The sequence below is a fragment of the Mirounga angustirostris genome, unplaced genomic scaffold (assembly GCF_029215605.1).
Source record: "Mirounga angustirostris isolate CCGP_5_RB_7025 unplaced genomic scaffold, mMirAng1.0.hap1 SCAF_16, whole genome shotgun sequence".
NCBI classification, from domain to species: Eukaryota; Metazoa; Chordata; class Mammalia; order Carnivora; family Phocidae; genus Mirounga; species Mirounga angustirostris.
In genome coordinates, this window is record NW_026991724.1 from 13,314,331 (window position 1) to 13,339,694 (window position 25,364).

General features: G+C 38.1%; 1 protein-coding gene across 1 annotated transcript in view; it reads right to left on the minus strand.

Annotated features, from left to right (window-relative positions):
• Positions 1-25,364, minus strand: part of HYDIN (HYDIN axonemal central pair apparatus protein) — a 358,851-nt gene that overhangs the window by 174,822 nt on the left and 158,665 nt on the right. The window contains exons 17-18 of the mRNA XM_045890776.3: positions 22,765-22,929; positions 21,310-21,462 (exon numbers count right to left, since the gene is read on the minus strand). Of these exons, the coding sequence (XP_045746732.1) occupies positions 21,310-21,462; positions 22,765-22,929 (318 nt within the window). The remainder of the gene's footprint in view (positions 1-21,309; positions 21,463-22,764; positions 22,930-25,364) is intronic.

The following is a 25,364-nucleotide window of genomic DNA, read 5'->3' on the forward strand; positions in this document are numbered from 1 at the left end:
TCTATCATGGACACATCCCCAAACTCTCAAAGCAGTAAATGTCCTCTCTAAAACATCCGATTTTCTATCAGCTCCATTTTCTTAGAGACAAATCTCTCCTGGAGCCATCTGTTCTGCAACTCCTGTCTGACCTGACTGCTCTGTGGGCCTGCAACACATCTGGCATCCTAAAAATGCCACACAGCACATCCTGGGTATTCCTTGAGCTTCTTTCCTGGGTCTGAGCCTTTGTACCTCATATCTCATGTTTTCCTCACTTTGCTGGAGAAGGTTCTTCACTACCTTCCCAAGAAAGGATTCATGGAGGGTAAACGTTTTGAGATCTTGCATGCCTGAAATGTTTTTATTCTAACCCCACATTTGATTAATCTTGTGGCTGGTTGATGAATTCAAGACTAAGATGTATTCTCCTTCAAAAAGTCTTTTTTTCCACTCCAGTGTTGCTGTCTAGAAGTCTGAGGTCACTCTGGGTTCCTGATTTGTTTTTTCTTTTTGAGCACTAATACTTTTCCATCTGGAATTTAAAGATGTGTTTTCACATGGGCCTATTTTCATCAATTATGCAGCATATTTGATGAATATTTTCCATAAATTCCTCTCTGTTAGTTCTGGATACGTTTCTTGGATTATTTCTTGCATAATCTCCTCACCTCCATTTTTAAATTTGTTCTTTCTGGATGTACTTATTTGGATTTTTGAGATGTTGAAAAAAATCATCTAATTTTCTAATCTTTCTCTCCTTGTTTCTAGCTTTTTCTCCTATTGTTCTACTCTCTGATAGCTTCTCAATTTTATTTTCCAATTCTGTTATCAAAATTTTACCTTTCATGATTTTATTTTTAACTTCTATAACCACATTTTTATTGCTCCTTTAAAAAAAATATCACCCTGTTCTTGTTCACGGATGCAAAGTCATCTTTTATTTTCCTGAAATTACTAATGATCATTTTGCTTTAAGCTTTCTTCTCACTGTATTGCCTTTGTTTCCTCCATGTTCTCAACTTTATGTTTTCTGGTTTCTTGCTTCTGTATTACAGGCTTTCTTTTTTTTTTTTAATTAATTAATTAATTAATTATTTTTGATGTAGTATTCCATGATTCATTGTTTGCATATAACACCCAGTGTTCCATTCAATACATGCCCTCCTTAATACCCACCACCAGGCTAACCCATCCCCCCACTCTCCTCCCCTCTAAAACCCTCAGTTTGTTTCTCAGAGTCCATAGTCTCTCATGGTTTGTCTCCCCCTCTGATTTCCCCCCCTTCATTTTTCCATTCCTACTATCTTCTTTTTTTTTTTTTTAACATATAATGTATTATTTGTTTCAGAGGTACAGGTCTGTGATTCATTAGTCTTACACAATTCATAGGCTTTCTTGATGCAGCTTAGTTAAGTACTTGTAAAGCACTAAAACCATATGTGCTTGGGCAAGGGCCACCAGATATTTTAGATGCCCAACTATCAGTTTATTTCTGCCTTTCCTTGTGGCTGGTGAAACTGCCCAGAGAATATTCCAATCTGCTGCCCATGTGCTGAGGATTGAGGAGGAAGGGGGCCTTTCAGGATGAAGACTTTCTGGTAGTCCTCTTATTTTCATAATGGTACCCTGCTCTCAGCAGTGCCTTAGAAATCAGCAGCCAGTGGCTCAGTCATTAAGTGTCTGCCTTCGGCTCAAGTCATGATCCCAGGGTTCTTGGATCGAGCCCTGCATCGGGCTCCCTGCTCAGCGGGAAGCCTGCTTCTCCCTCTCCCACTCCCCCTGCTTGTGTTCCCTCTCTTGCTGTCTCTCTCTCTCAAATAAATAAATAAATAAATCTTAAAAAAAAAAAAAGAAATCAGCAGCCAGTTGACGATTATTCCTTTTAAGGTAAACTGTCTTTGTGTCTCTGGCTGCCTTTAATATCTACTCTCTGGTCTTAAGCAGTTCAACTATAATGTGCCTAGATGTGGTTTTCTTTATATTTATCTTGCTTTATAATGCTTTTTGAATCTGGCTTGATGTCTCACCCATGGTCTCTTCTGCTCCATTCTCTTCTCTCCTTCTGGTACTCCAATAACCATACCCTTTGTGTATATTTGTTTGTTTGACCAACTCGTCTACATTTTTCATCCTTTTATCTCTCTTGCTTTTCATTTTGGGTGGTTTCTTCTGACCTATCTTCCATTTCCACAATTTTCTCTTCATCTGTATCTAATAAGCAGTTAAACCTATCTAGTGAGTCCCTAATTTCAATTGTATTTTTCAGGTCTTTAGTTCCATTGGTTCTCTTCTATACTTTCCATAGTTCTACCAAAATTTTAAACCTTGCCTTTTAGTACCTTGAGCATATTAAGCATATCATAGTTTTCTGTTCAGTAGTCTTATCTCCTTGTATGGCTGGTTATTTTTAAATTAACTGTTAGACTTTGTATATAAAAACTGTAGATACATAAAATACTTTAAAGCTTAGAATAATGTTTTCTTCCTTTGGTGAGAGTATTATATATTTGCTTCTAGGAAAGATGTGGGGAGAACTAGCAATTCTAGATGTTCTTTATCCAGGCAGAGATTAAAATAATTTGAAATGAGGGTCTGTGCTAGTTTACTTTTTTCCCAGGGTGTAGCTTTATCAAAGTCCTAACCAAAAGTCTGAGAGTTTTACCAAGTCCAATCTTCTCCAATTTTTATATCTTTAGCCAGTCTAGATTTCAGTTTTTATCTTCCTAGACCTGTGAGTTTTCTGAATGCTCTTTTCAGATTTTCAACCTCTGCAGCAATTCCATAGGGAAAACAGTTACAAATGCTGAACATATATTTGTTTCCTTTTTCTTTTTGTTTGTCACTGGCTTTGGTGCTCTTAAACACAGTTTTTCATATTTTTCCCAGATTTTCTTCTTGTTCTTAGAGAGAGGTAGTTTGGCATAATAGATTGAATAGGAAGGGATTGGTCACTGATCTGCTGAAGGTTCTTAGTGGTCAAGTAATTGTCCTACCTCTTGATTTCCCTATTTGTGGGGGAAGATGTCTGTAAGAATTTTAAGGCCAGCTGAATTTGGTTGCATGAGGGAGCCAGATATATGTAATTTACATCGCTCTTAAGTAATATGTACCAACAATCTTTTCAGGCTACTAGGATGTATCTTTAAACAAGGATTGTAATGTTCTTTCTGAAAGTCACTGCCTTCTCAAAACTCAGCAAAAGGTGTCAGATCAAACACAAAGCATGAAGATAGTTAACTAAAAGGAAAGAGGACAGCTCCTAAGCATGCAGACATGACTTACACAGATTCCAGGGACCATCTGTACAAATAAATGAATAAATAAACTCCAAGGAGATAGAGAATCAGAAACCTATTGAACTTGAAAATTCTAAATACTAACCTATTTTCTAATAAACCTCTTTTCTTTGATGTGGAAGAACATATATGCATTCATTAATGCAAATATTTTCTATTTCACAAGAAGACTTCACTGTCAAATATTTAGAGAAACAAGTGAAAAGTGAGGAAAAAGGTAGCATTAGAGCTCCTATTTCATAGAGCTCTGTACTGTATGGATCAGTTAGTTTGGAACCTTAGGACCTCTCTGAGTGTGCCTTATTTATTTCTCTTTCTTATCTAAGAAAATAATATAAAAGACCTTAAGATATACTGTCATAAAGATTTAAGTCTTTCCACAAGTCATTTCACCTAGATCTTTTTGTCTGTCAATGTTAATAATCAAAGCTAGCATTTATTTAATGCCAAATGCTTATTTTTCACCAGGCACTATCTAGATATATTATCATGGTTAATCTTCTAGATGCCATTATTAGTTCCAATTAAAGGGAAGGAGCCAGTCTTAGAAAGGTTAAATAACTTTCCCAGAGTTAGAGCATATAGAGTCAGGACTCCATTCCAGATCTGCCCGACTACAACATCCTTACTCTTGATAGTACAAAATACTACTTAAACACTCATATACTAAACAACTCTTTGTTGAGTGACTACCATATGTTAGACAACTGTGTGTGACAAATGACCATGCCCGCCCTCAGATAATGTTGCCCTTCCCTCTCAGACACATCCCAATTTAATGTCCTAACATCCCAGAGGGGGATTTTTTTCTTCCAAAGTATGAAACTTAATGCTGCATACAACAATTTCATCACAAATGACACTCAAAAAGACACCAGTGCCATCCTATGAAGAGCTCTACCATGTCATATATGCCCCTCCAGTCTCTGTCTTTTTGCTTGTGACAGGGAAGAGGAAATGGAACTAAGAAACAATATGATTTTCTCCCTGAAAAACATCATATAATCTTGACATATGTGGGTTGGGGATTTCATACCATTAATAAACCTTTACACCATAATACTTATTACAACCTTCTTGTCTTTTTTTGTTATATGAAAGTGTTTATTTCATTTTATACTAGCTTATTGTTGAATATGACTGTCTGCTCTCAGTGCACAGTCGGAATAAATTCTTTAGTTGATAATGACAGTGACAGCCATCCTTTAAAAGTGACATGAGCTGGTAACTTAGTCAGTTAAGGCTGCTCTAACATAGACTGGGTGGTTTATAAACAATAGAAATTTATTTCTCCTAGTTCTGAAGGGTGGGAGTCTGAGATCAGAGAGTCAACATGGTCAGGTTCTGGTGAGAGCCCTCCTCCAGGTTGCAGACAGCCATTATTCTCATTGTATCAACACATGATAGAAAAGGTGAGAGCTCTCTGGGGTCTCTTTTATGAGGGTGCCAGTCCTATTCATGAGGACTCTACCTTCATGATCTAATTACCTCCCAAACCCCTCACCACTTATATCATCATTTTGGGGGTTATGATTTCAATATATGAATTCTGCAGGGACACAAACGTTTAGTCCATAACAATTGATTAGATGATGATGCTGGTAATGGAGAAGAAATTATAAATTTTTATGGAGGAGGGAAGGTGGAATTTGGGAAAAAAACATATCTGATCAATATAAAGGAAGTTTACCTTAATCGCCCTCTGTGGTGACAAGTATTAACTGTAAGCCTGAATAATAATTAAATAGAAAAAACAATTTGCTAAAGCTAATTAAGAGCTGGGAGAGGCAGAATGAAGATGGAAAGTCTTGCAAAGCATGAAAGAAACTCACATATTTTTCTTTTATTTTTTAGATAGCCCTTTAATAACAAAGGAACAAAACCTCCTCCTTTCATTTTGGCTTTAGCTTACATTTAAGCTAATCATATTCAATCAGTAGAGCTGTTGTTCTAAATTCAGGGAAGGTGCTGACCCATCATGTTACCTAACATTCAATCGATAGCTTTCCTTTTTTCAGTGTGTTTTATAATCAATATGACCTGCTGGAATCTGTCTTCTGGGTTTCACTTTAGCTTTGCCAAAGTAAAAGAAGTCTCAAGTGAGAGTCAGGGTAAGAGGCTCACAGCTCCCTGTCAAGCAAAATCCTTTGCTTCGGTAAGTCTCTTGATATTATTGCCATTGGTATCCTCTAGTCAATGAATAAGTCCCTTGGAATGGCTCTCAGGAAAAGCACAATCCATTTTGGGAATGGCTATGACATTATGTATTAAAGAAAAGACGCCCACCATGATAAACTAGAATGTTATTCTTTTTTTTTTTAAAGATTTTATTTATTTATTTGAGAGAGAGAGTGAGAGACAGCATGAGAGGGGAGAGGGTCAGAGGGAGAAGCAGACTCCCTACTGAGCGGGGAGCCCGATGTGGGACTCGATCCCAGGACTCCAGGATCATGACCTGAGCCGAAGGCAGTCCCTTAACCAACTGAGCCACCCAGGCACCCTAGAATGTTATTCTCTTATTTTCCTATTCTTGTGAATTTATTTTATAGATTTCTCATATTTGTAGATTTCTCATATTTTATAGATTTCCTCATAACTAAGGCAAAGATATAAGAATTCTGCTCCCTTATGCCAAATAAAGACGTAATTCACTACCCTTTTGTAAGTACTCACTGATAGTATATAAAGCACTGTAAAAATTAGTTAAGAGGACTGACTATAAATCAAGCTTTAAAACACACCCTTCACTCTCACATACAGAAAAAAGAGATACAATTTTGAAACTAGGAAGAACCAGGCATGGTTATACTCAAAAACAAGATCAACACTGTATCGACCAGAAATAGAACAGAAGCAATAAGAGGGTCCTGAAGCCACAGACCTCCTTGGCTCTAGGTCCTAGAGTCAGTAAAAGAAGCTTGAGGGACAAAATGAAAACGAAAAAGGTTTTTCAGGAAGTAAGGGATAAGGGCCAGTGTTCCCAGCCAAGAGAGCTTCCCTGAATTTGAAAGAAGGCCGAACAAAGCTGTGATGTTCCCAAGGTAATAGTGTACACACACTTGTGCCAGTGGTGGTGGTGAAGTACAGACGGTCATGTAGATAGGCCCTATGTCAAGCCACTGTCAAGTGTAATGACTGAATCTGTGATTTTTCCAATATCCCCATTGTGGGGAAAAGGATCAACACTTGATTCTGGGCTTGAGATAGTTGTTCAGGGTGAAGGCAAATGAAGAAAATGTTAGACAGGGAGGCAAGACTACTGAGAATGAGAAAAAAATACACCTCATGCCAGATTAATCTATTATTTAAAATTCCAAATCCTAAGAAGGACAGTTGCAAGCTATCAGCTAATGAATTCATTCTCAAGCAATCTATAGAACTAAGTGAAATTGATTAGAAAATGTTTCTGAGATCCTCAAAGAGATGCAGGGTGGTATAATATATATAAAACAAAAATTATGAAACAAAACCAGATATGAATCAAGAATAGTGGCTATGAGTAATCAATTATAAATCTTGGAATTGAAAAATATAGCCACTGAGGGGCGCCTGGGTGGCTCAGTCGTTAAGCATCTGCCTTCGGCTCAGGTCATGATCCCAGGGTGCTGGGATTGAGCCCCGCGTTGGGCTCCCTGCTCCACGGGAAGCCTGCTTCTCCCTCTCCCGCTCCTCCTGCTTGTGTTCCCTCTCTTGCTGTCTCTCTCTCTGTCAAAAAAATAAATAAAAATCTTAAAAAAAAAAAGAAAAATATAGAACTAAAAAATTAAATAGATGATATAAACTTTAAATTTGCCAAAATCAAAGGCAGAATCTGTAAACTAGAGCATGCCACTGAGGAGGCATCAGAAAGAGATAAAGAGATGAAAGATATGAATGAGAAATAAAAATAGACATGTAGAATTGTAGTGGAATGTGTGTGTGTGTGTGTGTGTGTGTCTGTGTATTTTGCTCAAAGTAGGAAATAAAGGACTGGCAAAGAAGAAACATTTGAGGAGATAATGGCAAAAAATTTCCAGTATTTAAAAGGGTCAAATCTTCCGATGCATTTAAAGAGAAATCTACGAAAATCAAGAATAAAAACATAGTCTTAAAAGCACCTTGTGAGAAAAAGAAATGATCTATAGAAGAGTAATAACCTGACTAACTATGGAATTTTATCAGCAATAATTGATGCCAGAGATCAATCTTCAAAGGAAAAAATCCCGTCATATAGAATTTCATACTTAGCTAAACTATCATGCAAGAGTGAAGGTGAAATCAAGATATAGTCAAATATACATAAATTATGAGACCTCTATAGAGCACAGAACTTAGAGGTATATAATTTAGCAAGAAGCAATACAAACCAAGAAGGAAGCAGAGAGATACAAAAAACAAAAGAATAAATAAAAATCAGCAAATGATTTTGTTAACTAGTGAGTAGTTAATTACTGACAAAATCAATAACTCTGTGGTAAAGAAGAGAAGATCCAAAATTCTATACAATAATAGAAAAATTATGGAAGTAGGGAAAGATCAAGATATAATAAATGGGTGATGGAGTCCTTGTCTTATTCTTAAGGAGGATGAAGATTCTTTCATTATTGTTAGAAAAAGATATGATTTATTTCTTAGCAATGTAAACAGAGCCACTTAAAATAAGATCTATAGATTTTAAATGACTATAGAAAAAATGTATGAGAGGTAGTAGTGGTTGGAGGAGGGCTTGGAGAAAATTCATCAATACAATACAAAGCAGAAAAAGAAATAAAGAAAAAAACCCAGCATAGTATATGGGAAATGACAGGGTAAAATTGAGTTCATATACATCACTTATAATAGATTTTAAAAGGTCTTGGTATGGAAGGTTGAATAATGGGCCCTCAAAGATGTCCATGTTCTAATCCCTGGTATCTATAAATATGTTGCCTTACATGTCAAAAGGGACTTTCAGATGTGATTAAGGATTTTGAAATGAACAGATAATCCTGGGTTATTGGGATAGTCCTAATGTGGTAACAAAGGTCCTTATATGAAAGAGGCAAGAAGGTCAAAGTCAGAGATATAAGGATGGAAGCAGAAGTCACGAAGTAGAGAAGATGGTATGCTGCTGGCTATGAAGATGGAGGAAGTGGTCACAAGCCAAGGAATGTAGGTGGCCTCCAGAAGCTGTAAACGGCAAGGAATTAGATTCTTCTCCAGAGTCTCAAAAAAGTACACAGCTTTATAGATATATTTTAGACTAATGTTCTCCAGAACTATAAGATTATAAATTTGTTACAGCAGCAACAGAAAACTAATACACTTCTCAATTGAAAGAGTCTATCGGGACTCCTGGGTGGCTCAGTCGGTTAAGCATCTGCCTTCAGCTCAGGGCATGATCCCAGGGTCCTGTGATCAAGTCCCACATCAAGCTCCTTGCTCAGCAGGGAGCCTGCTTCTCCCTCTTCCTGCTCTGCCTGCCACTCCCCCTGCTTGTGCATTCTCTCTGACAAATAAATAAATAAAAATCTTAAAAATATAAAAGACAGAGTCTATAACTGGATTTTAAAAAATCTAGTCATACGCTATTTAAAAGAGATTTTAAGAAGAAGACAGGAGGGGAAGAATGAAGAGGGGCAAATCGGAGGGGGAGACGAACCATGAAGACGATGGACTCTGTAAAACAAACTGAGGGTTCTAGAGGGGAGGGGGGTGGGAGGATGGGTTAGCCTGGTGATGGGTATTAAAGAGGGCACGTTCTGCATGGAGCACTGGGTGTTATGCACAAACAATGAATCATGGAACACTACATCAAAAACTAATTATGTAATGTATGGTGATTAACATAACAATAAAAAAGTAAAAAAAAGAGAGATTTTTAAGTTGACACACAAAACTAAGACACACACAAATCTGAAAATAAAGGAATGAAAAGATATACCAGACAAATGCTAACTAAAAGAAAGCTGATGTAACAATATTACTATCAGGCAAAACAGAATTTAAGTCAGAAAACGTATTTAGGGATTAAAATGCACAGTATCTTATGAGAAAAGGAATAATATACCAAGGAGAAATAAAAGTCATGAATTTATATGCACCTATTAACATAGCTTTGAAATATATGGAGGAAAAAATTGACATAATTACAAGGAAAAATGAAACTATTATACAAATAATTAGTAAGGCCATAAAAGATTTAAACAATATCATCAATAAGCTTGATCTAATACAAACACACAGCCAGTTAGTCTTTTACACTCAATCACTAGAGTCTATATTCTTTTTTAAGGTCATGTGAAATATTTATAAAAACCAACCATAACTATGTCTCCCAAAACACAAATTCAAAGACTATGTGTCATGGAAACTATGTGTTCCAAATTCATTGTAGTTAAAAGTTATCTATTAAAATTCTATAAAAAGGGGAAATGTAAAGAATTAAGAATATATACCCATATATAACTCATATATTAAAAAGAAAATCACAGTAAAGTTTACCAAATATTTATAATAAAAAAGTATTACAAACAAAATGATTGTTATGGAGCTAAAATGTTGCAAAAAGAGAATATTTATAAGCTTTAAAGGCATGATTAAACTAAGATTTAAAATATTGTTAAACATTCCAATTAAGGTTTCTTGAAAAAGAATGAAATGATTATAAAGAACTTGGAAAAAATGGTAAAACTTGGAAAAAATGGTAAAACTAAGAGCAGAAATTAGTGTATGAACATTTTAAAATCATACAAAACTATTTGGAATAGTTTTATGCCAATACATTTGCATTTAGATAAAATGAAAAATTTCTAGAAAAATTTAAATCATTATACAAAATGAATCATTAGTTAAAATTTCATCACTTCTTGTACATCTTCCGCCCTCAATAAACACATGAAATTCCTATGACTAAATGCCTTTTTCACCGAGGAATGGATCCTACTTTATGTAGATTATATAAAGATCTTTTCAAAAATTCAAAAGAGGAAAAGCTAAGTCATATTATAAGAATATGATATTCTTGATACCAAAACCAGAAAAATGCAATGTAAAAAATTAAAAACAGATGCAAAAATCTAAATAATATGATAGCAATCATATCGGTAGTGTAACTCAAATAATATAACTAGATGTAGCATTCAGTGATTCATCAGTTGCATATAACACCCAGTGCTCATCACATCATGTGCCATCCTTAATGCCCATCACCCAGTTACCCTATCCACCCCCATCTACCCTTCCACAACCCTCAATTTGTTTCCCAGAGTCAAGAGTCTTTCATGGTTTGTCTCCCTCTCTATTTCCTCCCATTCAGTTTTCCCTCCCTTCCCCTATGATCCTCTGTGCTATTTCTTATATTCCACATATGAGTGAAACCATATAAGTGTCTTGCTCTGATTGACTTATTTCACTTAGCATAATACCCTCCAGTTCCATCCATATCAGTGTAAATGGTAGGTATTCATCCTTTCTAATGGCTGAGTAATATTCCATTGTATATATAAACCACATCTTTATCCAACCATCTGTTGAAGGACATCTCCACAGTTTGGCTATTGTGGACATTGCTGCTATGAAGACTGGGGTGTAGGTGCCCCTTTGTTTCATTATGTCTGTCTCTTTGGGGTAAATACCCAGTAGTGCAATTGCTGGGTCATCGGGTAGCTCTATTTTTAATGTCTTGAGGAACCTCCATATTGTTTTCCAGAGTGGCTGTACCAGCTTGCATTCCCACCAACAGTATAGGAGGGTTCCCCTTTATCCACATCCTTGCCAACATCTGTCATTTCCTGTCTTGTTAATTTTAACCACTCTTACTGGTTTAGGTGGTATCTCATTGTGGTTTTGATTTGTATTTCCCTGATGACAAGTAATGTGGAGCATTTTTTGATGTGTCTGTTGGCCATTTGGATCTCTTCTTTGGAGAAATGTCTGTTCATGCCTTCTACCCATTTCTTGACTGGATTATTTGGGGGTTTTTTGGGTGTTGAGTTTGATAAATTCTTTATCGATCTTGGATACCAGCCCTTTATCTGGTATGTCATTTGCAAATATCTTCTTCCATTCTGTCGGTTGTCTTTTGGTTTTGTTGACTGTTTCCTTTGCTGTGCAAAAGCTTTTTATCTTGATGAAGTCCCAATAGTTCATTTTTGCCCTTGCTTCCCTTGCCTTTGGCGATGTTTCTAGGAAGAAGTCGCTGCAGCCAAGGTCAAAGAGGTTGCTGCCTGTGTTCTCCTCTAGGATTTTGATGAATTCCTGTCTCACATTTAGGTCTTGCATCCATTTTGAGTTTATCTTTGTGTATGGTGTAAGAGAATGGTCCAGTTTCATTCTTCTGCATGTGGCTGTCCAATTTTCCCAGCACCATTTATTGAAGAGACTGTCTTTTTTCCATTGGATATTCTTTCCTGATTTGTCGAAGATTAGTTGACCATAGAGTTGAGGGTCCATTTCTGGGCTCTCTATTCTGTTCCATTGATCTATGTGTCTGTTTTTGTGCCAGTACCATGCTGTCTTGATGATCACAGCTTTGTAATATAGCTTGAAGTCAGGCATTGTGATGCCGCCGGCTTTGCTTTTCTTTTTCAACATTCCCCTGGCTATTCAGAGTCTTTTCTGGTTCCATACAAATTTCAGGATTGTTTGTTCCAGCTCTGTGAAAAATGTTGATGGCATTTTGATAGGGATTGCATTGAATGTGTATAGACATTTCAACAATATTTATTCTTCCAATCCATGAGCATGGAATGTTTTTCCATCTCTTTGCGTCTTCCTCAATTTCTTTCATGAGTGTTCTATAGTTTTCTGAGTACAGATCCTTTGCCTCTTTGGTTAGGTTTATTCCTAGGTATCTTATGGTTTTTGGTGCAAATGTAAATGGGATTGATTCCTTAATTTCTCTTTCTTCAGTCACATTGTTAGTGTATAGAAATGCAACTGATTTCTGTGCATAGATTTTGTATCCTGCCACATTGCTGAATTGCTGTATGAGTTCTAGCAGTTTTGGGGTAGAGTCTTTTGGGTTTTCCACATAAAGTATCGTCATCTGCAAAGAGTGAGTTTGACTTCGTTGCCAATTCGAATGCCTTTTATTTCTTTTTGTTCTCTGATTGCTGAGGCTAGGACTTCTAGTACTATGTTGAACAATAGTGGTGAGAGTGGGCATCCCTGTCATTTTCCTGACCTTAGGGGAAAAGCTCTCAGTTTTTTCCCATTGAGAATGATATTTGCTGTGGGCTTTCTGTAGATGGCTTTTATGATATTGAAATATGTTCCCTCTAACCCTACACTTTGAAGAGTTTTAATCAAGAAAGGATGTTGTATTTTGTCAAATGCTTTTTCTGCATCAACTGAGAGGATCATATCATTCTTGTCTTTTATTAATGTGATCTATCACATTGATTGATTTGCAAATGTTGAGCCACACTTACAGCCCAAGAATAAATCCACTTGGTCGTGGTGACTAATCCTTTTAATGTACTGTTGGATCCTATTGGCTAGGATCTTGGTGAGTATTTTGGCATCTATGTTCATCAGGGATATTGGTCTGTAATTCTCCTTTTTGATGGGGGTCTTTGTCTGGTTTTGGGATCAAGATAATGCTGGCCTCATAGGACGAGTTTGGAAGTTTTCCTTCCATTTCTATTTTCTGAAACAGCTCCAGTAGAATAGGTATTATTTCTTCTTTAAACGTTTGGTAGAGGGGCACCTGGGTGGCTCAGTCATTAAGTGTCTGCCTTCAGCTCAGGTCATGATCCCAGGGTCCTGGGATCGAGCCCCGCATTGGGCTCCCTGCTCAGCGGGAAGCCTGCTTCTCCCTCTCTCACCCCAACCCCCACTTGTGTTCCCCCTCGCTGTCTCTCTCTCTCTCTCTGTCAAATAAGTAAATAAAATCTTAAAAAAAAAAAAAAAGTTTGGTAGAATTCCCCTGGGAAGCCATCTGGCCCCAGACTCTTGTTTTTTGGGAGGTTTTTGATTACTGCTTCAATTTCCTTGCTGGTTATTGGTCTGTTCAGATTTTCTATTTCTTCCTGTTTCAGTTTTGGTAGTTTATAAGTATCCAGGAATGCATCCATTTCTTCCAGATTGCCTAATTTGTTGGCATATAGTTGCTCATAATTCTTAAAATTGTCTATATTTCCCTGGTGTTGCTCATGATCTCTCCCCTTTCATTCATGATTTTATTAATTTGGGTCCTTTCTCTTTTCTTTTGGATAAGTCTGGTTAGAGGTTTATGGATATTATTAATTCTTTCAAAGAACAAGCTTCTAGCTTCATTTATCTACTGTTCTTCTGGTTTCTATTTCATGATTTCTGTTCTAATCTTATTATTTCTCTTCTCCTGCTTGGTTTAGGCTTTATTTGCTCTTCTTTCTCCAACTTCTTTAGGTATAAGGTTAGCTTGTGTATTTGAGATTTTTCTAATTTTTTGAGAGAGGCTTGTATTACAATGTACTTCCCACTTAGGACCACCTTTGCTGTGTCTCAAAGGTTTTGAACAGATGTGTTTTCATTCTCATTAGTTTCCATGATTTTTTTGAGGAATTTTTAAACTCTTCTTTAATTTCCTGGCTGACCCATTTATTCTTTACTAGGATGCTCTTTAACCTCCAAGTGTTTGAGCTCCTTCCAAATTTCCTCTTGTGATTGAGTTCAATTTTCAACACATTGTGGTCTGAATATATGCAGGGAATAATCCCAATCTTTTTGTATCGGTTGAGACCTGATTTGTGACCCAGTATGTGATCTATTCTGGAGAATGTTCCATGTGCATTCGAGAAGAATGAGTATTCTGTTGTTTTAGGATGGAATGTTCTGTATATATCTATGAAGTCCATCTGGTCCAGTATGTCATTCAAAGCTCTTGTTTCTTTGTTGATTTTCTGCTTAGATGATCTGTCCATTGCTGTGAGTGGGGGTTTGAAGTCCCCTCCTATTAATGTATTATTGTCAATGTGTTTCTTTACTTTGGTTATTAATTGGTTGATATAATGGCTGTTCCCATGTTGGGGGCATAAATATTTACAATTGTTAGATCTTCTTGTTGGATAGACCCTTTAAGTATGATATAGTGTCCCTCTTCATCTCTTACTACAGTCTTTGGCTTAAAATCTAATTTGTCTGATATGAGGATTGTTACCCCAGCTTTCTTTTGAGGTCCATTAGCGTGGTAAATGGTTCTCCACCCCCTCACTTTGAGTCTGGAGGTGTCTTTTGGTCTAAAATGAGTCTCTTGTAGAAAACATATGGATGGGTCTTGCTTTTTTATCCAATCTGATACCGTGTGTCTTTTGATTGGAGCATTTAGCCCATTTACATTCAGAGTAACTATTGAAAGATATGAATTTAGCGCCATTGTATTGCCTGTAAAGTCCCTATTTCTGTAGATTGTCGCTGTTTCTGTCGGGTCTATGTTACAATGGGCCTCTCTCTTCACTTATAGGATCCCCCTTAATATTTCTTGCAGAGCTGGCTTGGTGGTCACATATTCTTTCAGTTTCTGTCTTTCCTGGAAGCTCTTTATCTCTCCTTCCATTCTGAATGACAACCTTGCTGGATAAAATATTCTTGGCTGCGTGTTCTTCTCATTGAGTACCCTAAATATATCATGCCAGCCCTTTCTGGCCTGCCAGGTTTCTGTGGATTGGTCTGATGTTAGTCTGATGTTCCTCCCTCTATAGGTAAGGAGCCTCTTGTCTGGAGCTGCTTTCAGGATTTTCTCTTTTTCTCTAAAATTTGCAAGCTTCACTATTATATGTCAGGGTGTTGATCTATTTTTATTGATTTTGAGAGGGGTCCTCTCTACGTCTTGGACATGAATGCTTGTTTCCTTCCCCAGATTAGGGAAGTTCTCAGCTATAATTTTATCAAATATACGTTCTGGCCCTCTCTCTCTCTCTTCACCCTCAGGCATCCCCAAAATTCTGACATAGGTATGTTTCATGGCATCATTAATTTCTTGAAGCCTTTCTTCATGGACTATTAGTCGTTTTTCTCTCTTTTCCTCAACTTCCTTTCCATTAGCCTGTCTTCTAGATCACTTACTCTCTCTTCTGCCTCATTCACCCTAGCTGTTAGAGCATTCAATTTAGACTGCATCTCATTATAGCATTTTTTAAGTTCGGTCTGATATCTCATTTCTGCACTAAGAGATTTTCTAGTGTCTTTTATGCCTTTTTCAAGCCCAGCTATTAACTTTATAATTGTTATCCTTAATTCCATCTCTGACATCTTACCTATATCCATATCAATTAGATCTGTGGCAGAGAACATTACCTCTGGTTCCTTCTTTTGTTGTGAATTTCTCCTTCTAGTCATTTTGCCCAGAGAAGAATGGATGAGCAAGTGAGCAGACTCAAAAATATCAACCATGACCCAAGCCAAATACACACCAGATAAATCTGAAGAGGTCAGAAACCAAAAAAGAAAAGGAAAAGCAAAAAATAAAAAATAAAATAAATAAAATTTAAAATATTTAAAGAGTAAAAAAAGAAAGGGTGGGGGGGGAGACAATGTAATCTCTCAGGTGGTCAAACCACCCTGTTTTGACACGGTTAATATTTAATTAGAAAATGCAATAAAAATAAGGTACCATTCACAAGAAGAAACTTAGAAGAGATGACAAAAGATGTGTAAGCCTTTATTAAAAGGACATGAAAGAAACCCTAATAGATGTTCAGACTAATGATAGCAGTACAGCTATTAGTGTTCATTTTCTAGTCATGTAAATTTGGACTACTTATTCATCATCCCTGTGCCTCATACCCATTTATTCAAGTTGTAGAGCATTACATAAATACACACAAAGAGCCTGGTACATAATGAGTGTTAGCTATTATTGTTATCATTAAGACCTAGGGTTCAGAGGACTACCGTACTCTTGCACCATTTAAGACAGTGGGGATACTGACACTGGGTTACCATAAATGGAATACAACAAAAAGCTCAGAAACATACCCAGGTACATATTAGATCTGGAATATAACAGTGAAGGCTTTATAAATCAATGGAAAATGGAAGGGCTATTAAGTAACTGGTGATAGGACAACTGAATTTTTTTTTTAATTTTTTAAAAATTTATTTGAGAGAGAGAGAACTAGAGAGAGAGAGAGCACAAGCAGGGGGGAGGGGTAGAGGGAGAGGAAGAAACAGACTCCCCACTGAGCAGGAAGCCCGAAGAGGAACTCGATCCCAAGACTCTGGGATCATGACCTGAGCCAGCCAAAGTCAGATGCTTAACTGACTGAGCCACCCAGGCACCCCATGGCTTTCTTTATGAAAAAGAAAATAGACTTTATCCACATTTATACAGAAATAAATTTAGTTGGATTAAAGACATGAAAAATGAGTCTAAAGCTATTTAAACAGGAGAGCAGGGATATATTTCTTAAACCATAAATAAAAAACAGACACAAGGAAGGAAAGATTCATAAAGTTGACATTAAATTTAAAATGTCTTTAGAAAATCCAAAACCCCATTATAAACGAAGGGTCAGTGCCCATGATGTATAAAGAACATCTACATATAGGTCATTGATAATGGATAATTGACAGAAGAGGAGACCCAAATGAAAAAATTCTCAACAGTAATAAGGGAAATACAAATTAAATTGTATTCTATTTTCAGACTAGCAAGAACTTGACAATAATAAATTTTAGCCTGCTGAAGAAATAGATGTCTCAAACCATCTTGGAAGGGCACATTGATATAATCACCTTACAGAGTAATTTGGCAATATCTAATGAAGTTGACAATGCACTTGTCCTAAGACCCAACAATTCCACTGCTAGACATATACCCTTTCTATACATACCCAAAAGTATATGTATCTTTCATATGCACACAAGGAGACCTGTATCTGTTAACTAAAGTATTGTTATAATAACCCAACTGTCAACTAGTGGGCAAAGAGATCAACAAACCATTCGTAAATGGAATATTCACAGCAGTTAAAATGAATTAAATAGATTTATAGTATTAACATGAATAGATATTGAAAATATAATCTTGAGTCTAAAAAAATGAGTCACAAGATGTTACATGTAGTGATATAATTTATATACATTTAAAAAGCAACAATATGTCACTGTAGAGTATTTATAAACACATATATACTTGTAATATAAAAAGCATGGCTTGTATACACATCAAATTCATGATAAGGTTGCCTCTGAAAAAAGAATAAAATGAGACTGACGAGAATAGATGGGGTTCCAACTTTAACATTACTACATGATTTCTTCAAAGTAAAGGATCTGAGGTAAGTGTGGGGAAAGGTTAACATGTGTTAGCTTCCAGTGTTAAGCATATCTCTTAAATTTTCCTGTATTAAAAAATATGTTAGATACACACAGTTCTTGACCTCTAGAATCAAACATTTCTGTGGTAAGACAAAAAAGGACTGGACTAAAATTCAGAAAATCTGAGTTATAGCAGAGGGGATGCCACTCTTCCACGTATAACTGGGCAATTCTCTCAACCAAGAGAACTTCAGTTATCTGATCTGCTCAATGGGGTCACTGCAAACCTTAAGGGAGTGGGTATGTTTGAGGACACAGAAAGCTATGGCATAAATCATATTCAACAGAAGAGTTGAGCTAGGAGCTAAAACCTAAGTACTATATTGTAAATGTATGCCTTAGTAAACAAAGCTACTATTTTGCAAAATCTCTAAGAAACAAAAAAATATATATATAAAGAGGTATAACAACTGCATTTGGTCTCGGATTCATGCCCATTTCTTTTCCTTTTTCCATATACCTTTTTTCTTACTTGTTTCCTTCCATAGATGGCAGTGGCTCATTCCTATAGCAGAGCTAATGTACCCACTGAAAACTGAGAAACAGCTCATTCTATCTTCTCTTCACACACACATCATGGGGTGTGATATCTTAAGATGGTCCTAGGGTCCAGAGGACTACCATACTCTTGCCTCATTTCTGCCATCACCCAGAGAGAAGGCAGGAGCTCTGTGGGTAAAGCAGAGCCTACACACTCTTGCCAAAACGGCCTTTCTCTGCTCTGCTCTCACATTTTGATATTTTTAACCCTCCAAAGCAGAGGTGACTTACTCTACTGTTTTGAGTCCTTCATCTTAAATCCAAATAAATCAGCCACAGAGAACCTTTAGGGGAGGCTGGTATTTCAGGCATTCCAAAGCAAAGGAGAACTTACTGTTCCAGGTCACACAACCCTCTGCTTTTACTAATCAATTTTTTTTTTCTTAACACTCAGAACAAGTTAAGCTTTACTGAAACAGAAAAAAAATATAATCTTCACTGTTTCTTCACTCCATATTATACTAAGAAGTTTCAGGGTTTTTAATCATTTTTTTAAATACAGATTTATTTCTGAGAAATTAAAAAACACTCCAAGTGTAATTTATTTTCCCAACAGCATGGTGAAGGTGGGCTTCCAGCTTCCTATCTCCTGCCCCTGCAGCTGATGGCAAACACATGTCTATTGCCAAGCAAGGGAGAATCTAATCACAATGGTTGCTGTGATGTGCAGGCCATGCACAAGGCTGAACGTGGCAAGCGGCTGACAGTGGGAGCCGCGTCGGGGGGAGGGCTGACATTTTCCAACAGCCAAAAGAGGAGAGAGGATGAGCCTGCCTATCAGGGCATCCAGCAGGAAGAGAGAAGTTCCAGAAGACCTGAATCCTTAGTAATCATAGAAGGAGTGAAGAGTGTGCCCTTGCCCTGCTTATCTCTGAGTGAGAAATGAAATGCAATAAATATTTGACCACCGCTAACCTGGGTACTGAGCTCTCAGCTTACTTAGGGAAAAAAACTAGTAACTGAAACTTTTCCCTAATGCCTGGTAATTTCTGTGAGAATGAATTTGCAGGTTCAGCACTGTACATCAGTTTCGAAATTTAGTAAATGGTATTTCTATTTCTTCCCACTGTAGTTAATTTCCCAGTTAGTGTCATTCAATTCCTATAATATTAACATGTTAGTGTTTATTTATTAGGATATCCATAAAAAATCCAGCTGAAATATGAAAGGAGTTAACTTTTCAGCCATGAGAATTACAGTTGAAACTACTTTTATGCTGGAAGGACAATCGGCTCAACCAACACCAGTTTTCCAAGAGAGGGTATGTGGGAAAAACAGTCTACAACAGATCGCTTGTATCACATGCTTGGCTGCTTGAAACTGAGCTTGCTCATTTAAGAGGATTCTAAAGAATCAAAAGATGGAATCATGCAACCTTTGTGGAAAAGAAAAAATCCCATTTTAACAACCAGCTGGGTCATTCAATATGTAAACTGTATTAGTAAAAATCAATAGATTCTTGGTGTGATTTTTTGTTTTTTTACATGCATCAAGAAGTGAAATCTGGAGCTACCTGAGAATGAACCAGGTGGCGGGTGCTACCCCGGTACCCAAGCGTTCTGGTGGTTTCCGCCCATCTCCTCCTCTGTAATCCACTCGGACCCTCCTGGGCCACCTCAACCACTCGGATGCCTCTCTGCCTCCTCCACTGGGAGCTCAGCACACACAAAGCTGGACCACAAGCAACCCTTCCTAGGCAGTACCCCTTGCTTTCCACCAAACCATCAATGGACTCATTGGATAAAGACTAGCCGAGGCGTCTTTTCTGTAGGATTTTTCTTTAAATATTATTAGACATTATTCTCCACACAAGATCCACAAGGCGCTGCGACAAGGGTGCGGTTGTGTCCAAACCTCATGCTACAAAGAGCAGTGACTGTGCAGGAAATGGCTGCCTTTATAAGAACTAATGACAAATGATAATAAAAAGGAACAACAGTAAATGAATGCTTATCGGGACCAATGACTCTGAGGAGCCGCCACAAGTCAGCAGAAAACTATGATCCTGTTCCTTCTAATGGGTGACTTTTAAAAAATTAATAATTGATTTTTCAGAAATATCTGACAAATACTAAAACCAAATGTTAGCGTTCATTCCAATATCAATAACTTGGGGATAGGAGAAGGGCTATGCTGGTAAAATTTTATATTTAAATTCATAAACCTTTTTCTAAAATCAAAAATATTTTCAATTGCTGGATAAGAAATTTCTAAATTCTGTAAAAATTGGTATTATCTGTCAAAAATTAGCTTATAGAAGACCAGCAGATATAAATATCATTATAAAATACATAGACATAAGACAGACTCATTCTAGAACTATTACATATCTATTTTTGTATCAATCCTTGTTTTGCTGTTTTCTTTAATTTCGACTTTTGGCAAATACTATCTTGCTGTATTTCACACATCCTTATAAACTATGTTAAAATATTGCTAAAAGGAAGAGAGGATAAAACTAGAATAAGTATACTAACAAATTTGTGGCCAAAAGGGTTCAAATTAAATATAAAAAGGCATTTTCAGTTACAGAGACATTTAAAAGGTGCCAGTTATTTTCACGTTGTATGTGAGCTGGGAACATGCTGGGCATGAACTTTGCTCTCCTGGTCCCTGAGAGATCACTGTGCACCCTGAGGATAGGCCACCCAGGTGCCAGTCACCAGGGTCCATTCTGAGGGAGAGAACACAGGGCTCATAGCCATTCAGAAGGTAACCTTGTCAGGCAGTTTCTCTCTGAAGTTTGAGATGCGATGAGCAATTTATATTCTTTCTTCGGTCATTGAAGGCTGTTCATTTTTCATATGTGATTTACTAATTATGGAATGTTTGGCTTTCTAGAATCAAAGACTATTATAAAATGTCATTTTAAAAAATCTTTAACTTTTGCACTATGTTTATAAGTAAAACATTCTGCTAACTTAAAAAAAAAAAGGTGTTTTCTGGAGGTGGGCGGGCTTAGGTATAGTTCAGTAATAAGATCTTTGAAGCATCTCCCGAAATTATACTAAATATATTTGCTTGTTTACCAAACTATATGTATATTGTGTTTCTTAGCCAACAAAAGAGTTATAATAAAGAGGAACTGGGGATGAGAATGACAGTCGAACCATATAAATCTCTACTTCTGGTGATCATTTTCAAAGGCATTTTGTAAAAACAGGACCACTGCCTGTAAGTATAGGCAAAGCTGTATTTTCATCCCATGATGGTCCCGCCATCTACTCACCATGCGTGCTTGAAATAATGCGGGGATGAAGGACTGGTTAGATAGGTTGAGAATCCTCGGGGAGTCCTTTAAGACGTAGATATTGCCAAAATCAACTTGAGTGGGATGTACATAGATAACTGGGCCTTCTCCGATGCTTTTTATGCGACATACCTGCGTTCGACGCAAGAGAAAGAACAGGAGAATAGCTAAAAATGGCTGGCCTTGGAGACTGTTTGAAACAGAAGCTTCTGGCCACCACTTTTATAAAGAGCAGGGGCATTAAAGGGTGCTTATGAGAACTGTCATTCCTTCTCTCTGTACTCTGTGGTCAGAGGGATACAGAGATGGCCATGCTGGTCAGACCCATGAATCCAGCCTGGAATTCCTCCCCAAAAAGGATGATTGGCTTGCCTGGTCAGCCCAAGTCGCATACTGACAGGAAACAACAGGGCGGTCCACGGCACAGAGCTGTGTAGGTTAGGGACTGAAATCCACCTTGTTCTGCTCTCCCCAGCCCTGTGCCTTCACCAAGGCATTGTGTCTGCCTGAGGAAGAGGGGCCTTCTTCTTTCATGAAGTGCTGTCTGCTCAGCAAGTGACCTTCTCATGGCAGGTGCCCACACCAGTGCCACCTTTCGAGTTGGCCTGCCTTTGTGATGCTGCTTTTTAAGTCAGGTGCCTTATCTATGGCACCATACATGAAGAGATAAAAGCAAAACCCTAGTTTACTCTGCAAACATTCAGAATCACTTCAAACAAACAGCACCAGTATTTTACTATTGCAGAATGAAAATGTAAACCAGAAGATAGCAAATACGGAGTACGCAAGAAGTACAGCAATTTTAACTGTAATTCTTGCCTTGTCAAGTTTTGCCATTCTAACTGGTGTAAGGTGGTATCTCAATGTGGTTTTGATTTGAACTACTGGGTATTTACCCCAAAGATACAGATGTAATGAAAAGAAGGGCCACATGCACCACAACAGCCAAAGTGTGGAAGGAGCCGAGATGCCCTTCAACAGACGAATGGATAAAGAAGATGCGGTCCATATATACAATGGATTATTAGCCATCAGAAAGGATGAATACCCACCATTTGCAACTGGAGGGGATTATACTAAGTGAAATAAGTCAAGCAGAGAAAAACAATTATCATATGGTTTCACTTATTTGTGGAACATAAGGAATAGCATGGAGGACATTAGGAAAAGGAAGGGAAAAATGAAGGGGGCGGAAATCAGAGAGGGAGACAAACCATGAGAGACTCTGGACTTCGGGAATCAAACTGAGAGTTACAGAAGGGGGGGGGGAGATGGGTGGTGGGTATCAAGGAGGGCAAGTATTGCATGGAGCACTGGGTGTTATATGCAAACAATGAATCATGGAACACTACATCAAAAACTAATGAGGTACTGTATGCTAACATAAAATAATTAAAAAAAAATTTAACTGTAATTGTGAAAATTGGCTCTCACCATAGGGGGGTCCGGGCTCCCAAAGGTCGAGATGTAAACTGTGGACCTATATTCCCCAGTGACCTGGGTCTCCAGGGCCAGAGGTATGTGAACGGTGCTGTGGGGAGGGATGACTCCACAGGGCATGGGACTGGAGAGTAACACGGCAGGTGTGTCTCCATATACCTGGTGGGAGAGAAAAGCCAGATGGATAAGCAAGCCCCTGGCAGGGTATGAATGAAATAGCATATTAAGTTATTTTGAAACAAGTGTCATTCTGAGTCCATGGAGGTTCTTTAAGAGTGTGTCACCATTCAGGCAAGTAAATGGGGATGAGCACCTCAATTCTGCTAAAGGGAAGAAGGGTGTGCATGAGGCCCCAATCCAAAGTGCACAACCCAGCAAGATGCTGAAATTATCCGCAATGTGAATTAGTCCATGGGCCGAATTCCTTGGCCTGGCCCTCCAGGTCTTCATGCTTCACCCCCTCCCCCCACCTCGTCCCTTTGTGCTTTGTCAACAGAGGCTCCTGGTATTTCCTGAGCACATGATACTGCTTCCTACCTCCAGCCCTCTGTACTTGTGTTACCCTTCCTGGAATGCCCCCTCCCTTCGACTGAGCTGAATCTATCCTGAACACCTGCAGGTATCCCCCATGCTCTAGACCCAGGGCTTTTCCTCTGTCCCCAGGGGGCATCCTGTAGTCCTAGTCCACACTGTGTACTATGTATGTGTCCATCTGTTCCATGGACTGTCAACTTCCTAGGGCACGACCTGGGCCTCTCCTCAATACATGCCCATTTCCTGGCCCAAAACATATGCTCCGTACGTGTTTTTTTTAAACGGCAAAATAGGTAGGTGAATGAATGAATGAATGAATGTTAACCAGCGTTTATCACTGTATGTTCTTCAAAACCCTGCTCTGTAACATATTACAAGTTTTTTTTTTTTAAGATTTATTTATTTTATTTGGGAGAGAGAGAAGGCAAGCAGGGGGAGGGGCAGAGGGAGAGGGACAGAATCTCAAGCAGACTCCCTGCTGAGTGTGGAGCCCGACAATGGGCTCGATCCCAGGACCCTGAGATCACGACCTGAGCTGAAATCAAAAGTCAGCCACTTAACCAACTGAGCCACCCAGGCACCCCACTAGCTTTTATGAAAAACAGCAACAAATACAACTTTAAAAATCCCATGGACAAACAAGTTTGGGTACTTCTGGGAAACCTCAGCTCCTGGAGAGAAAGACAGAGCATACAGATAGATTTCAGCTGTCCAGAGACCCCCACGGTCTTTACACTTGGGCTGGCCTAACAAGGCCTAATCTAACTCAGCATGCCGATGCAGCAGTTCTCTGCCAGCCTTACTCGTGCCCGAAGCCAAAGGGAAGATCAGCAATGCTGATTCTGTCTTTATCTAATATTTTGATATTTTGTTTTAATTTTGCATTGATTTGGATTTCTTAAAATGTGACATGAAAATATGGCTTATCTTGATGACTGAGTTTTTTGGCTCCCCCCTTAAATTCTGTGCTCAAAGCAAGCACCTCACCCTTCTCCCAGCCTAGCTGTGCAGAAAAAGCTCCCTCATCACCCCAGGGGCAGGCTCTGCTAGGAGTTCTCAAGATGATTAGGTGCCATTCCACGCTAGCCTGTTCCACTGTCGATCACCTAAAAGTTAGAAAAGTTGTCTCCCATCAACCCAACCCTTGGCTTCTGGTTTTGTCTCAGAGAAGTCCATAGAATAATTCTAATTTCCCCTTTTACATAATGGCCCTTCAACTAGTAAAGGATGGCTATTTCATCCTAGCTAAGTCTTTTCTGTTCCTGATTAAACACTGTGCTTCTCATAGAACTTGGATTTCCAGATGATGTTGATTGCCATTCTGGTTACTCCACACATGATTTTTTTTTTGTTTCCACTAAAAAATTATGATGTCAAGACCTGAAGATAAAATCTGGCACTGCCTTGACCAGTGGCCATCTCCTTCCTTTAGCTGACCCCTTTGTTCCTCTGATACAGCCTAACCTGCCTTGGTTCCATGGCCTCCATACTGGTCTTTGAACTCACTTTGAAACCTATAGTCAAATAAAAACCCCATTTGATTTGGGTTTTTGCATGAATTTTTACTAGAGTACTGTCCTTACAGAGCAATAGAGTTTTAAATCCAAATGCATTCTTGGTAAATTGCATCCCATTAGTAACCTTCCATTACTTTGATCTGTACAGATATTTTTGAATCTTTAATCCACATGTATTTAATTGCTTAGTGTCCCACTTGGCTAGGTGTAGGGGCATGAGGACAGATCCATTTCATAAAACATTAGGAGACAATTTCTTTTTTTCTTCTTTGTGTAGTATCTCTAGCCTTCTAGTTCAACGAGTCCATTTATAAATACTGCATTACCGTATCTTAGTGATGCTGGTCAAGTCACAGCCATGGCCATAAATGAAAACTCCTAGCTCTGCCTCATTTCCCATGAATGATTTATTCATAGGCAATTAATTGCAGGTGCAACTTCTGCATGTTGGCTTAATTGACCCTCTCCTTTCTTTATCAAAGGCAATTTCCCTGGGAAATTAATAACTGTTTACACCTGTAGCCGCTCAATCATGCAGGTGGC